This window comes from Ornithodoros turicata, chromosome 3, assembly GCF_037126465.1.
Source record: "Ornithodoros turicata isolate Travis chromosome 3, ASM3712646v1, whole genome shotgun sequence".
NCBI lineage: Eukaryota > Metazoa > Arthropoda > Arachnida > Ixodida > Argasidae > Ornithodoros > Ornithodoros turicata.
Genome location: NC_088203.1, coordinates 6,894,262 through 6,909,354, shown reverse-complemented (window position 1 = coordinate 6,909,354; position 15,093 = coordinate 6,894,262). Strand labels below are relative to the sequence as shown.

At 45.7% G+C, this 15,093-nt stretch overlaps 2 protein-coding genes across 4 annotated transcripts in view; both read right to left on the bottom strand.

The window, feature by feature from the left end:
* The window catches only part of LOC135387906 (fibulin-1-like), a 41,763-nt gene that overhangs the window by 15,637 nt on the left and 11,033 nt on the right, over positions 1-15,093 (bottom strand). For 2 of the 3 annotated variants that reach the window (XM_064617115.1, XM_064617117.1), the window contains exons 6-7: positions 2,404-2,547; positions 63-203 (exon numbers count right to left, since the gene is read on the bottom strand). The exons of the other annotated variant lie outside the window; for it this stretch is intronic. In XM_064617115.1, coding sequence (XP_064473185.1) covers positions 63-203; positions 2,404-2,547 — 285 coding nt within the window. The remainder of the gene's footprint in view (positions 1-62; positions 204-2,403; positions 2,548-15,093) is intronic. 3 annotated transcript variants of the gene reach the window in all.
* On the bottom strand, positions 5,232-6,984 carry LOC135389846 (uncharacterized). Its single transcript, XM_064619882.1, has 2 exons — positions 5,517-6,984; positions 5,232-5,458 (listed from the first exon to the last, which is right to left on the bottom strand). The coding sequence occupies exons 1-2, from the start codon at positions 6,892-6,894 to the stop codon at positions 5,436-5,438; spliced, it is 1,401 nt and encodes a 466-aa protein (XP_064475952.1). The 5' UTR covers positions 6,895-6,984; the 3' UTR covers positions 5,232-5,435.

Sequence of the window (15,093 nt, the reverse complement as noted above, 5' to 3'; positions counted from 1 at the left end):
TCGGCAGGGGAGGGAACTGCGTCTCGTCATAACGGACAACTGACTGGCAATTGGGTTCTTACCGACGCACGTCTTCGTGGCGGCGTTGAAGCGAAACCCATGCATGCATTGCGGTGTACCCTTGCACCCGAACTTTCCGGGCTTGTTGATGCAAAGACTGCTGTGTGAACACGTGTGCGATCCGTCCGCGCATTCGTTGACGTCTGGAAACCGATGAATTTTGAATTTGAATTTGAATTTATTTAAACTTAACAATGCTTAATGAACACTACAGTTTATACAGATGGAAGACCCAGAGGGAAAAGTATCCCGGTTAAAGGGTCTTCCGTGTGACATACAAAGATTAGAGCCATGAAAAAAATGAAAAAAAAAAAATACACAAGCATAATACACGAAATACATAAAAACATAATACATGAAAACAACGCAAAGATGAAAAACAATGCACAAAAATACACATGTAATAGCAAGGCACGCACTAGACACAGCTGCACATCTTTGTGCCCCAAATCAGTAATATTATCATATGTAATATATAGTTAAATTAACCTTTATACATTTTTGACAGCAAAAAATATTTCGATAGTTTTTTAAATTCAGAAAAATTTTTGACGCTTTTTATGTTTGGTGGTATGCTGTTCCATTCATTTACACTACGAAACAAAAAAGTTAGTTTCCCGTAGTTAGTCTTAACGGTAGGGAAGTTAAAGACACCTTCAGCCCCTGCTCTCGTGTGGTGAACAGCTCTAAGTTCATCGTAGTTCATGGCTACAGAAAGGAGGTGTCCGCTCAAAACGCCAAATGTTATATGTAATATGTGTTGAGATATTATTTGTTTAATAGCTAGTATCTGGTGATCGTGCATGATTGTAGCAACAGAAATCTAACGTCAGCGTGAATCCCCCCATTGAAGACTAAATACTAGCACGGGACAGTAGATGTTGCGATGGAACCAGCATTAGTCACAGCCACGAGCGGTGTACATGCTAGAAAGCTGTCGGCGGTGTGGTCACCATCGCTGGTGACCCGTCATAAGCGTATTCATATTTTGTACATATTTTTTCCCCATCCATGATCATTGATCATTCATTGCCTCTCATTTGTTAATAGCCGCATTTTGCATCGTCCTGTATCGTTGATCTTGTGTGCTTGTTGTGTAGTACCCATGTGAAATTCGTTCAGTAAATCTCTCAAAAACAGAAAGCTACAACGAAAGGCACACACACACAGTAATCAGGGTCGGCCAGAGGGGGTGGGGGAGGGGTCAGCCGGGATGGAGACACAGGGCCCGGGCCTCCTCAGGGGCCCGGTCGACGCAACAAGACCCCGCTGTTGCTAGCACCGACTGAGCCGATACACGCGGTTTTCTGTGACTTGGTGGACATTTGTCTGGAGCATCAACAGAAACACGTAATCATATAAACACGAAATGCTTAGACTATGTTATCGAGACATGAGGAGAGGGGGGGGGGGGGGGAGGGACCTGGCAGGTCCCGTCCCTGGGGCCCGTAAGTTCTCTCGCCGTCCCTGCCACCGATAATACAGGTAACAAGTAAACACTGCTTTCAGTACCGTGTGTCGCAGGTCTCCGACCCACGTTAAAGAATTCAAGTATGGAAAATCCAACATTTCAACGCGGGAGTCCCAAACCGAGCATGCAAGCGATCGAGCTGAGTAAAGCCGCCATTGAGATCACTGGAGATCTGCGGCACAGGTACGTCTTAGCCACACGGAGTCTGACATTCATGCGAACTGCGTACACTCTTACAAAGGTGGTGTACTTTAACTCCTTTTTTTTTTTTGCCACGTATATAACACCCTTTTGGAGAGTACAATTGAGCCTCTGTATGCAATAACGGGATTAGTCGAAAAATTCCAAACCGAGAAAAGGGGCCTGATCTGATCGTCCGTCTCATTGACACACATGCATATCCCGTTTCTCACCCCCCTATATAGTGGGCCAATAAATTGCAATACGTTCCTAAATTTTCTTTGGCGGGTACATACTGGTACGTAGATGTCATTGCAGCAAAAATACTAAAAATGGGGTAAGTCGACTTATCCCCTTATTTCATACAGAGGTTCAATTACGCTCAAAAGGGTGTCTCCTCACTCCCTCAAGCGGAGTAGCATAACACCTTTCTCCCTACTGGAGAGTAATATTACTCCCCGGCAGGGAGAAGGTGTTATGCTACTCCCTTGAGGGAGTGATGAGACACCCTTTTGAGCGTAATTGTACTCTCCAAAAGGGTTTTATATATATGGCAAGGAAAGGAGTTAAAGTGCACCCTTTTTTTTTAAGAGTGTAGGATATTCGCCACTTTGAAAAAAAAAAATAAACGAAAAAGAAACGATTTACAAAAACAAGCATCGCAGCATGCACTAATGAGCAATTTGACTCACCGACACAGTCGTGCAAATAGTTGTTGAATCTGTATCCGGATTTGCATATGGGTTCGCACACGTAGCCTCCAACCGTGTTCTTGCACTCTTCCTCGAACTGTGCTTCGCAAGCGTGAAGCGTCGGTTCCGCGCATTCGTCCACGTCTGCAAACGATCACGTGTAACAAGAGACCCAACCCAAGTTGAGTTCCGTGGGTAGCCCACGTTCGTTAGCAGGACACAGAAATGGGTTAAAGGTGCGTCCGATATCCCCGCCACCGTTCATGCCATTGCAAAAGCCGCCGGAAAGTCTCTGAGACGAGAGTACTTCTTCCCGCAAGTTGTTCTTCATTAGCAGCCAGCAAGCAACATAAAGTCGAAGATACCGTGGCTGACGAATATGAAATCTTTTGCAGGTGACTTCTCCTTGCATACCATAATTTTGTCTATACATTTGTTTTATAAGAGTCCTTCACCACATGGCACGATGAAGGCGAACCATTGCAGAGAACGATATACACTCTTAGAAATGAACTTCACCGCATAGCACGCTCCTAGCCAACCATAATCTCGAATGATATCGTTATCTGCCCTGATAAGTTGAAAACAGGAGACGTACGCCTTTTTGTGACAATTATGAACAGCATAAGTGTCACAGAAAGGCGTACGCCTCCCCTTTTCAACAAATCCGGGCAGATAATGATATCGTTCCATGGTTGGCTAGGAGCGTGCTATGCGGTGAAGTTCATTTCTAAGAGTGTATATCGTTCCCTTAGAAGTCGGCCCAGGACCCAGGGCGTGAGTCGTGACGTTGCCCACATACGTGAGGCCGACAACGGCAAGCCCTATCACCACCACCACCACCACCACCACCACCACCTTATTTTTAAGAGTGTATACCATTATCACACCCAGTTTGTGGAAAGTAGTGGGTGTACGCCTTTTTGTGACACTTGTGCAGTTATGATAATTGTCGCAAAAAGGCGCACCGCCTCGTTTTCAACAAATCAGGGATGAGAACGATGTCATTCAGGATGACAGTTGGTTAGGATCGTGGTATGCGGTGAAGTGCGGTGCTATACGGCACAGTTCCCTTAGAAGTCGGCCCAGGACGCACATTTCCCCAGGGCGTCATTCGTGACGGTGCCCACCTCTGTAAGGCCGACAACGGCGAGCCCTTTCAGCACTACCACCACCGCCGCCACCACCACCACCACCAGTTATTACCATCTCTTCTCATCCGGGCTACAGTCGTGACGCTGGCCACATAAGTGAGGTCAACGACGGCAAGCCGGTTTTCGGCGCCACCACCACCACTACTACCACTATCAACGTCGCCACAACCTGTTTTGAGAGTGCACGAAAAGTCTTTGTCTTTGTCCAGGGGAAAGGCGGAAGTTTGAAGAAACTCCTTGACGAAGTGTCTGGTCACCCATACAAAGCGGCTATAGGGGAATATTCGTAAACCCGGCATGTGCGCACAAAAGAAACCACCTGCGCTTCACCTTGAAATATTGCCCCCTGGTTCGGGAGATGTACCAATTACGTCGCTCAAGGAGAAACAGGCGAGAGGGGGGAACTGGGGAGCTGCGCAAACAGCTAACCTACTTGCATAGCCGTACAGGCTCACGATCCTTGGATCGGAGGGCTTCGGCGTAGAACAGAACGGCGCGGTTCTGTTTTTAGAGTGTAGGATAGGAGTTCTATGTACACTCTAAAACAGAACTTCACCGCATAGCACGTTGCGCGCCAACCATTGCCACGAATGATAGGGCTATCGCGAAGAGAGAGAGGGGGGCGTACGCCTTTTTGTGGCAATTTGGATATATGAAAACTGCCACAAAAAGGCGTACGCCCCCTCTCTCTTCGAATCAGAAGCGATAACCCTATCATTCGTGGCAACGGTTGGCGGAAAGCGTGCTATGCTGTGAAGTTCTGTTTTTAGAGTGTACACTGCGTGTAGGGTTAGCACGCCTTGCTGCTTAGGTCCGCCGTATGACATCCTCGCAGACTGTCTTGGAGTAACAGTAGTATAGATTCGAGCCCCACAACAACCACTTTTTTCTAATCCAGTTGTAGGAATTTCTAATCCACCAGCCATTTCTAATCCAGGTCAAGCCAGGTCTAATCCAGGCTCGACCCCTTCATGGTGATCCATCTAATTCCTCTGTCATTGGCTGCCCTTCATTGCCAGATTTGCTCACTCGCTCATAAACACCAAAATTATCTATTCTATTCAATTCTAAGTCAGTTCATAGGCTTCCACATCGCTCTTTTTTCTAATCCAGTTCTAGGAATTTCTAATCCACCACCCAATTCAAATCTAGGTCAAGCCACTTCTAAGTCCTCTGGTTGGTTGGTCACAGCTCCATTCCTTCACGCTGATTGACCGATCCAGGCTCCACCCCTTCATGGTGATCCATCTAATTTCTATGTGATTGGCTACCGTTCATTGCCACAACATCTGCTCACTCGCTCGTAGACACCAAAATGATCTATTCTATTCAATTCTAAGTCATAGGCTTCCAAATTGCTCACCTGTCCATAGGTCCGGGGGGTGGTCACTTCCATTCATTTCTAAAACCTAGTGATTGACCTATTGGCTGCCTCTCATACATGCTCGATAGACTCATTTGTCATTTCCACTCTCTAGTTACTCGGTCACACGCTTTCAACTGCATATTGCTTCATAATTTCGACCGCAACATAGACAGCCCCTCGAGGGTCAATTCCATTCATTTCTGGGCCAGCTCACAAGCCCCCCCCAAATTGCATATTGGCTTGGGATGCTTTCTAGTTAATCCAGGACAACGCTTCGGAACAGTAAGGACATAGAAAAACACGGGAAATAGTTTTCAACATTTATTAGACACATCATGGCATTCTCAGAGAGATTGTAGTTCTCTCTGGGGCACTTCCAGCACACTGGACATTTCCACCCCGCATCCACGGCGTTTTTCACATAAGTACCGTGTGGATCACCCAAGTGTTCGTCCTTCTCCATCCACGGCTCAGTCCCAGACCGCACGCGAGAACAGCATGTCACGGAAGTATCAGTTCTCTTCCTGCACATCTCCTGGAGCGAAAAAAGAACATTATGAGCTTCACTATTTACATCATCCATTTAAACTTACCATATTCACAGCTTCCGTAAGGGTAGGATTCGATGTCATTGCAGAGGTATCTCTTGTCGTCGTATGCCATCAGACTTCTTTTGACGTTTCTGATGGTGTACATGCACTGTTTCTTTCCAACGATTGATACTTGTTCGTTCGATACGCTCGTGTGATTGAACAAGGTATTGTAGTATGTCTCATGGAGGAGGTGCTTGCGTACAATATTCTTTTTGACCCCTTTAGCTCTTGCAATTTGCTTTCCTCCAGCTAATTCGATGGAATACATTTTAGCTTTCAAGCATATTACTTCTTCGATAGGTACACTACCAGTTTCGCTTTTGAAAGCCCCAAGTCTCCCATGATTCTTTTCACTGTACAGTGGATGATCCCGGTCGAAGGAAGACAAATCTAAGTGGTCGTCGGCGATCGCTCGTAACTGATCTTCGTAGTCCTTGCAGAATAGGCCGAGGATCAGAGAATCCGTGTCAAAGTAACAGGCAATCACTGGACAAGTGAGCTTACTCAGCAAGGTTTCGTAGTAGAATGAGTACATGGTTAATTTACTCAGTTCCAAAATCGTAAACCCAATCTGGAGCGGGAAATCGCATCGCACTTTTCTTTTGCGCATTTCGTACATGACACAATCCGGGGACAAAATTTCCATCCTCACGCATTCCGCCCGACTCCCGAGGCGACTCGCCGTCTCCTCATCAAAGGCTACTCGAATGTCCCGCATGTTAAATTTATTTAAAAGCGTTCTTCCGAATACCGCATTATTTGAGAGTTTATAGAAATTTTTTTCGAACGTCGTGCTCGAGGCAACGCGTCTGGCAACATTGTCCTCGATGTAGGGACGCAGGAATGGTGCCTGGCGAAATTTTAGAATTCTGTGAATTTTTGTCACTCTCATACCCAATCTACAATAGAGTGCCAGCAGCGCATAATGAACGACGTACTCGACCTTGTCCTTGCACGTGAGCAGCAGCTTTTTGCTGTTAGCTGGCTGATACATTAATTCTTCGAGAAGCCCTCGCTGGAATGGCGAGAGCCAATCCTTCGGGACGACCATCTTCTCAGGAGCCAGGGGAAAGTACCGTGTCAGTGCGTGGATAGATTTTGGATACTCCAAGTCACATACATACACGTAGCCAACGTCTGAATCAGTGGGGTGACGCATAAAATCCACGGAGCTAAAATCCTCGACCCATTCGAAATCACCAATTGGGAGGTGCTTTATCATACTGAATCCGTAAAGATTGTTGCAATCTATGTATGATATGTACACCTCCTCTTTATCGGGATCATAGCCACTACACAGAGGGTTATTGGCATGTAAATGACGCCTGCTCGCCTGACAGAGCCCACCTCTAACGCCCGATTCGATGGTTCTGTACATGTCCTCGTCGATGATTAACTCCAATTTTGCCTGCGTGTAATTTAGAGCGCATTGCCACGAATAGGATGCTAGAGAAACACAATGAAGCAATTCCAACCCACGTGCGCTGTAGCACAGACGTCGGAAGTGCTGCATCACGTCAGCATGTAATAGGGCATCCGTTTTTAGGTACAATGCATTATAATCCCGTAAACTCGAGCACCCAAAATGTTCAAATACATGCAGAGCGTACTGGTAGTCTTCGTCACTTATATCTTCCCCAGTTAGATCGTTTCGAAACGCGGATTTTTCTGGCAAGGTCAATTCATCGTACACTGCGAAAGAACTAATATAGCTGTACGGGAATACACCTTTACGAAGCAAAATTTCGTAGTCATCTCCAAATGCCTGCTTAAGGCATTGGAACGCCTCTGCACCCCCCATGGATTTGACAGTTTCCACAAGCTCCCCCAGCGACGAATTCAGGTACTGCATGGTATCTCTGAAGAGGAAGGTGCCAATTTCAAACGAACGAATTTTTTCCATGGAGCTGGCCACAATGAAGGGAGGTCGCTTCCACCCGAGAATGTGAAATTCCCGCAGCAGCCCGGCCAAATCGTAGGACAAATTGTGTACCATGATCGGCAATTTTTCCCTCGTCGTGCACGCGACGTTACAGGGGTTACACAAAGTTGCGATATAATTTGTCTCGCCCGCACTACAATGCTTCGAATGATCATGATGCCGGACACGGGGTAGATCTTCGGTAAACTCCTGTTTACAGTACGCACAGTGGGTAGCAGCTCTGTGCTCAGCGCATTGCTCATCATTCAGCACCATTGCGGCGGAACAAGCGTTCAGGGCGATCATCTCATCTCGCATTTCCATGAGCGCCTTCACACACTGCTTTGCCGCATCTTCCCCATGGTGCGTCCTGATGCGCAACACCCTTGAGTCGTGGGTACGCACGAGCACGGCACAAAAGCTAGAGGTGATGTGACGCTGCATGCCATCACTACTGGGCGCAAGTACGCTCTCCGTGTCCAGCGCGACAACGTAGTTGTACTGTTGCATGTACTGTATTTTAGTAAATTCTACAAAGTTTTCTCCGGGTTCACAAAATTCTAATAGGATTTCGTTCACGTCCGCGCAAAGGCGTCGATGTTTTGCCATGCTCTTTTCCTCATTAAAAGGGCGAGTGCAACGTTCGCATACGAAACGCGTGTTCTTTCTCATCAACAAACGCTCGAGGGACTTAATTCCGAAAAAATGCTCATCAACCTCCAATAAGTGAATTTTCTTTTCGCTTTCCAGTTTTGGGGGTCGCGACACGTGCACTCCCTGATCGACGTACGCGTACACGTACACAGATATCCTATTTTTCTCTTCGAACTCGTCCAGATCAGCGAATGAAACAGGGAAGTGACTAGGCCACCAGTACTCTGTTGCATAATTTTCATATTTTTTCCATCGGTTCCTTTCCTGTGGGTGCAAGAGAGCGAGCGTATTGTATTTAAAGCACTCGCCCTCCTTACGCTCTGGTAAAGGGACATTTGTTAGGACATTCCTACGACTAGCCAAATTAGTGGGAAGTACCCCATTGCACCCGAATTTTTTAGTTTTCACAGAGGAAATACACATTTGAACTTTTTGGACGTCAGTGGATACAAACCCACTACCCTCGCGCTGGTAATTTTCAATGCGACCGGTGGACTCCTGAATCACATCCATCAAAGTATTTGCGATAGCTCCGTCGCTGTGGACTTCGCGAGCAAGCGCCATGAAATGAGCTATGTGTGCGGTTACATCCCCTCGATTTTCTTTCATCATTAGAACGTCAGAACAAATGCAAAACCTAAAGGGTATCCTTTGCGCTCGCAAAATAGCAATTATATTGTGGAGGTGGTTCATTAAATATTGTCGCAAGTCCTCTACTCCCTGATCGTGAACAGATGCCAATAGCACAAACGCTTTGACGATACCTCAAATGCGCTATCAGTTTGAAAGAAAGGCAGGAAGGAAATGTCCACATAGGGATGTGATCGCTCGACGTGAGCATGCAATGTGGCAGGTGAAATGTCTGGAGAAGATGGTGAATTCTCTTCCAATGGCTCATCATCCCCGATATCATGAGGATCAAAAAAGCAGAACACGCATCTAGGCACTGAAAAAAAAAAAAAGAGGAAACACTAAGAAATCGCGCACCACAGAGCGTGGATGAAAAATACTTACTTTTGAAGCGAGCTCCGCACACTCCCAAAGCGATGCGAAGACTGCTGCCTCTTTACACATCCTCCCCACTTATATAGCGGCGACATCGCTGCATGCCCCAACATGCACGGGTGTGAGGAGTCGTCATAGCCTAAAAATAACTTGCTCTGCATGTTCAAGGTCGCAGCTTGCCCTTGGCTTCACGTAATACTCCGTCAGCCTACACCATTGCCGCACCTGAGCGCAAAGTTCGCTCTCATCACATGTCATTCCGATATGCAAGTTGATTTCATGATCAGGCACACAACCATCCCATTTTGGCTGTGGAATTTCAATAATATTACTTAAAAGAAACAAACTGCAGTGAAATGCTGATTCATCTCAGACAGGAATTTCTACCCTCAGTGTTAAACCCTCAGATACCAGCATTTCTGCTCAAATAGCAAAATAGCTATGACTTCAAAAATTAAACACATGCTAAACAAACTACCATCAACTGCTATCAGATAATTATTGCATAATGGTAAATACTCATTTGCATTGTCCCTGCGTGAAGAAAGCACAGGACAAGGGTACACAAATTCACTTAAGCGATGAGGGAAAAGGCTTATGACCTCAGGTCACCACACATCGCAACGCGGCTAGCACAACATGACACCAACAAGATACTAGCAGCGGGAAGAACTGCAACACTGCTAAACAAGTCCAGACATGCCACGATGACGTCACAAACCAGGAAAAAAGCACACGCGCGCGCGCGCGCGCACACAGCAGCTCAGGAATGCACATGGAGAGGTGCTTTATTGGAATTTCTACTCCTGGCTCAGACACCAACATTTCTGCTCAAATCTGCCATAACTGCAAGATTAAGCACTGCTTACTTCATCGAGCACCCATCAAAATCTAACAAACAAAAAACAAACAAACCCACTTTCCATAATAGAACACTATTCAGCTTTACCAAGTGATTTTCTTCTGCTTTAGCAGTGAAAGAAGAAAAGAGCCATGAAAAATTACACGTACTTATGCTTGAATAGCTATAAGAGATTTAAAAAAAAAAAAAAAAACGGAGCACAGGCTGTGACAAAGGCACTCATTTCTGCTATCAGATAATTGTTGCATAATGCTACATACACAGTCGCGTTGTCCCTGTGTAAAGAAAGCACAGGACAAGGGTACACAAATCGAATTGGGAAAATCACTTCTACTCGCGTAGCATAATACGATATATACGCCGATTTTTTTTACGGGCGAAAATTGCAATAAGAAGCCACTGCTATGCAAGTGCAACAACCCTTATTTTTAAACCAACATTTCATGCAATACCACATAAATTTATCACTCGAGTCACACGAGAAGGCATACACAATGTACTTACTGGTTAAGTGGGGTCACAGTTGCACACACACACACACACAACACAGACACAACGAGCGACAGTGAAAAATAAGAAATTACACGCACTTCTGCTCGAATAGCAAAGTGTCAAGCATGACAAAACACATTTGCTACCACCAGAAAATTATTAAACAGAATAATACAATATTCGCAAAAATTAAGCTTGTGTGGCAAATGTGTTTTGTCATGCTTGACACTTTGCTATTCGAGCAGAAGTGCGTGTAATTTCTTATTTTTCACTGTCGCTCGTTGTGTCTGTGTTGTGTGTGTGTGTGTGTGCAACTGTGACCCCACTTAACCAGTAAGTACATTGTGTATGCCTTCTCGTGTGACTCGAGTGATAAATTTATGTGGTATTGCATGAAATGTTGGTTTAAAAATAAGGGTTGTTGCACTTGCATAGCAGTGGCTTCTTATTGCAATTTTCGCCCGTAAAAAAAATCGGTGTATATATCGTATTATGCTACGCGAGTAGAAGTGATTTTCCCAATTCGATTTGTGTACCCTTGTCCTGTGCTTTCTTTACACAGGGACAACGCGACTGTGTATGTAGCATTATGCAATAATTATCTGATAGCAGAAATGAGTGCCTTTGTCACAGCCTGTGCTCCGTTTTTTTTTTTTTTTTTTAATCTCTTATAGCTATTCAAGCATAAGTACGTGTAATTTTTCATGGCTCTTTTCTTCTTTCACTGCTAAAGCAGAAGAAAATCACTTGGTAAAGCTGAATAGTGTTCTATTATGGAAAGTGGGTTTGTTTGTTTTTTGTTTGTTAGATTTTGATGGGTGCTCGATGAAGTAAGCAGTGCTTAATCTTGCAGTTATGGCAGATTTGAGCAGAAATGTTGGTGTCTGAGCCAGGAGTAGAAATTCCAATAAAGCACCTCTCCATGTGCATTCCTGAGCTGCTGTGTGCGCGCGCGCGCGCGCGTGTGCTTTTTTCCTGGTTTGTGACGTCATCGTGGCATGTCTGGACTTGTTTAGCAGTGTTGCAGTTCTTCCCGCTGCTAGTATCTTGTTGGTGTCGTGTTGTGCTAGCCGCGTTGCGATGTGTGGTGACCTGAGGTCATAAGCCTTTTCCCTCATCGCTTAAGTGAATTTGTGTACCCTTGTCCTGTGCTTTCTTCACGCAGGGACAATGCAAATGAGTATTTACCATTATGCAATAATTATCTGATAGCAGTTGATGGTAGTTTGTTTAGCATGTGTTTAATTTTTGAAGTCATAGCTATTTTGCTATTTGAGCAGAAATGCTGGTATCTGAGGGTTTAACACTGAGGGTAGAAATTCCTGTCTGAGATGAATCAGCATTTCACTGCAGTTTGTTTCTTTTAAGTAATATTATTGAAATTCCACAGCCAAAATGGGATGGTTGTGTGCCTGATCATGAAATCAACTTGCATATCGGAATGACATGTGATGAGAGCGAACTTTGCGCTCAGGTGCGGCAATGGTGTAGGCTGACGGAGTATTACGTGAAGCCAAGGGCAAGCTGCGACCTTGAACATGCAGAGCAAGTTATTTTTAGGCTATGACGACTCCTCACACCCGTGCATGTTGGGGCATGCAGCGATGTCGCCGCTATATAAGTGGGGAGGATGTGTAAAGAGGCAGCAGTCTTCGCATCGCTTTGGGAGTGTGCGGAGCTCGCTTCAAAAGTAAGTATTTTTCATCCACGCTCTGTGGTGCGCGATTTCTTAGTGTTTCCTCTTTTTTTTTTTTTCAGTGCCTAGATGCGTGTTCTGCTTTTTTGATCCTCATGATATCGGGGATGATGAGCCATTGGAAGAGAATTCACCATCTTCTCCAGACATTTCACCTGCCACATTGCATGCTCACGTCGAGCGATCACATCCCTATGTGGACATTTCCTTCCTGCCTTTCTTTCAAACTGATAGCGCATTTGAGGTATCGTCAAAGCGTTTGTGCTATTGGCATCTGTTCACGATCAGGGAGTAGAGGACTTGCGACAATATTTAATGAACCACCTCCACAATATAATTGCTATTTTGCGAGCGCAAAGGATACCCTTTAGGTTTTGCATTTGTTCTGACGTTCTAATGATGAAAGAAAATCGAGGGGATGTAACCGCACACATAGCTCATTTCATGGCGCTTGCTCGCGAAGTCCACAGCGACGGAGCTATCGCAAATACTTTGATGGATGTGATTCAGGAGTCCACCGGTCGCATTGAAAATTACCAGCGCGAGGGTAGTGGGTTTGTATCCACTGACGTCCAAAAAGTTCAAATGTGTATTTCCTCTGTGAAAACTAAAAAATTCGGGTGCAATGGGGTACTTCCCACTAATTTGGCTAGTCGTAGGAATGTCCTAACAAATGTCCCTTTACCAGAGCGTAAGGAGGGCGAGTGCTTTAAATACAATACGCTCGCTCTCTTGCACCCACAGGAAAGGAACCGATGGAAAAAATATGAAAATTATGCAACAGAGTACTGGTGGCCTAGTCACTTCCCTGTTTCATTCGCTGATCTGGACGAGTTCGAAGAGAAAAATAGGATATCTGTGTACGTGTACGCGTACGTCGATCAGGGAGTGCACGTGTCGCGACCCCCAAAACTGGAAAGCGAAAAGAAAATTCACTTATTGGAGGTTGATGAGCATTTTTTCGGAATTAAGTCCCTCGAGCGTTTGTTGATGAGAAAGAACACGCGTTTCGTATGCGAACGTTGCACTCGCTCTTTTAATGAGGAAAAGAGCATGGCAAAACATCGACGCCTTTGCGCGGACGTGAACGAAATCCTATTAGAATTTTGTGAACCCGGAGAAAACTTTGTAGAATTTACTAAAATACAGTACATGCAACAGTACAACTACGTTGTCGCGCTGGACACGGAGAGCGTACTTGCGCCCAGTAGTGATGGCATGCAGCGTCACATCACCTCTAGCTTTTGTGCCGTGCTCGTGCGTACCCACGACTCAAGGGTGTTGCGCATCAGGACGCACCATGGGGAAGATGCGGCAAAGCAGTGTGTGAAGGCGCTCATGGAAATGCGAGATGAGATGATCGCCCTGAACGCTTGTTCCGCCGCAATGGTGCTGAATGATGAGCAATGCGCTGAGCACAGAGCTGCTACCCACTGTGCGTACTGTAAACAGGAGTTTACCGAAGATCTACCCCGTGTCCGGCATCATGATCATTCGAAGCATTGTAGTGCGGGCGAGACAAATTATATCGCAACTTTGTGTAACCCCTGTAACGTCGCGTGCACGACGAGGGAAAAATTGCCGATCATGGTACACAATTTGTCCTACGATTTGGCCGGGCTGCTGCGGGAATTTCACATTCTCGGGTGGAAGCGACCTCCCTTCATTGTGGCCAGCTCCATGGAAAAAATTCGTTCGTTTGAAATTGGCACCTTCCTCTTCAGAGATACCATGCAGTACCTGAATTCGTCGCTGGGGGAGCTTGTGGAAACTGTCAAATCCATGGGGGGTGCAGAGGCGTTCCAATGCCTTAAGCAGGCATTTGGAGATGACTACGAAATTTTGCTTCGTAAAGGTGTATTCCCGTACAGCTATATTAGTTCTTTCGCAGTGTACGATGAATTGACCTTGCCAGAAAAATCCGCGTTTCGAAACGATCTAACTGGGGAAGATATAAGTGACGAAGACTACCAGTACGCTCTGCATGTATTTGAACATTTTGGGTGCTCGAGTTTACGGGATTATAATGCATTGTACCTAAAAACGGATGCCCTATTACATGCTGACGTGATGCAGCACTTCCGACGTCTGTGCTACAGCGCACGTGGATTGGAATTGCTTCATTGTGTTTCTCTAGCATCCTATTCGTGGCAATGCGCTCTAAATTACACGCAGGCAAAATTGGAGTTAATCATCGACGAGGACATGTACAGAACCATCGAATCGGGCGTTAGAGGTGGGCTCTGTCAGGCGAGCAGGCGTCATTTACATGCCAATAACCCTCTGTGTAGTGGCTATGATCCCGATAAAGAGGAGGTGTACATATCATACATAGATTGCAACAATCTTTACGGATTCAGTATGATAAAGCACCTCCCAATTGGTGATTTCGAATGGGTCGAGGATTTTAGCTCCGTGGATTTTATGCGTCACCCCACTGATTCAGACGTTGGCTACGTGTATGTATGTGACTTGGAGTATCCAAAATCTATCCACGCACTGACACGGTACTTTCCCCTGGCTCCTGAGAAGATGGTCGTCCCGAAGGATTGGCTCTCGCCATTCCAGCGAGGGCTTCTCGAAGAATTAATGTATCAGCCAGCTAACAGCAAAAAGCTGCTGCTCACGTGCAAGGACAAGGTCGAGTACGTCGTTCATTATGCGCTGCTGGCACTCTATTGTAGATTGGGTATGAGAGTGACAAAAATTCACAGAATTCTAAAATTTCGCCAGGCACCGTTCCTGCGTCCCTACATCGAGGACAATGTTGCCAGACGCGTTGCCTCGAGCACGACGTTCGAAAAAAAATTTCTATAAACTCTCAAATAATGCGGTATTCGGAAGAACGCTTTTAAATAAATTTAACATGCGGGACATTCGAGTAGCCTTTGATGAGAAGACGGCGAGTCGCCTCGGGAGTCGGGCGGAATGCGTGAGGATGGAAATT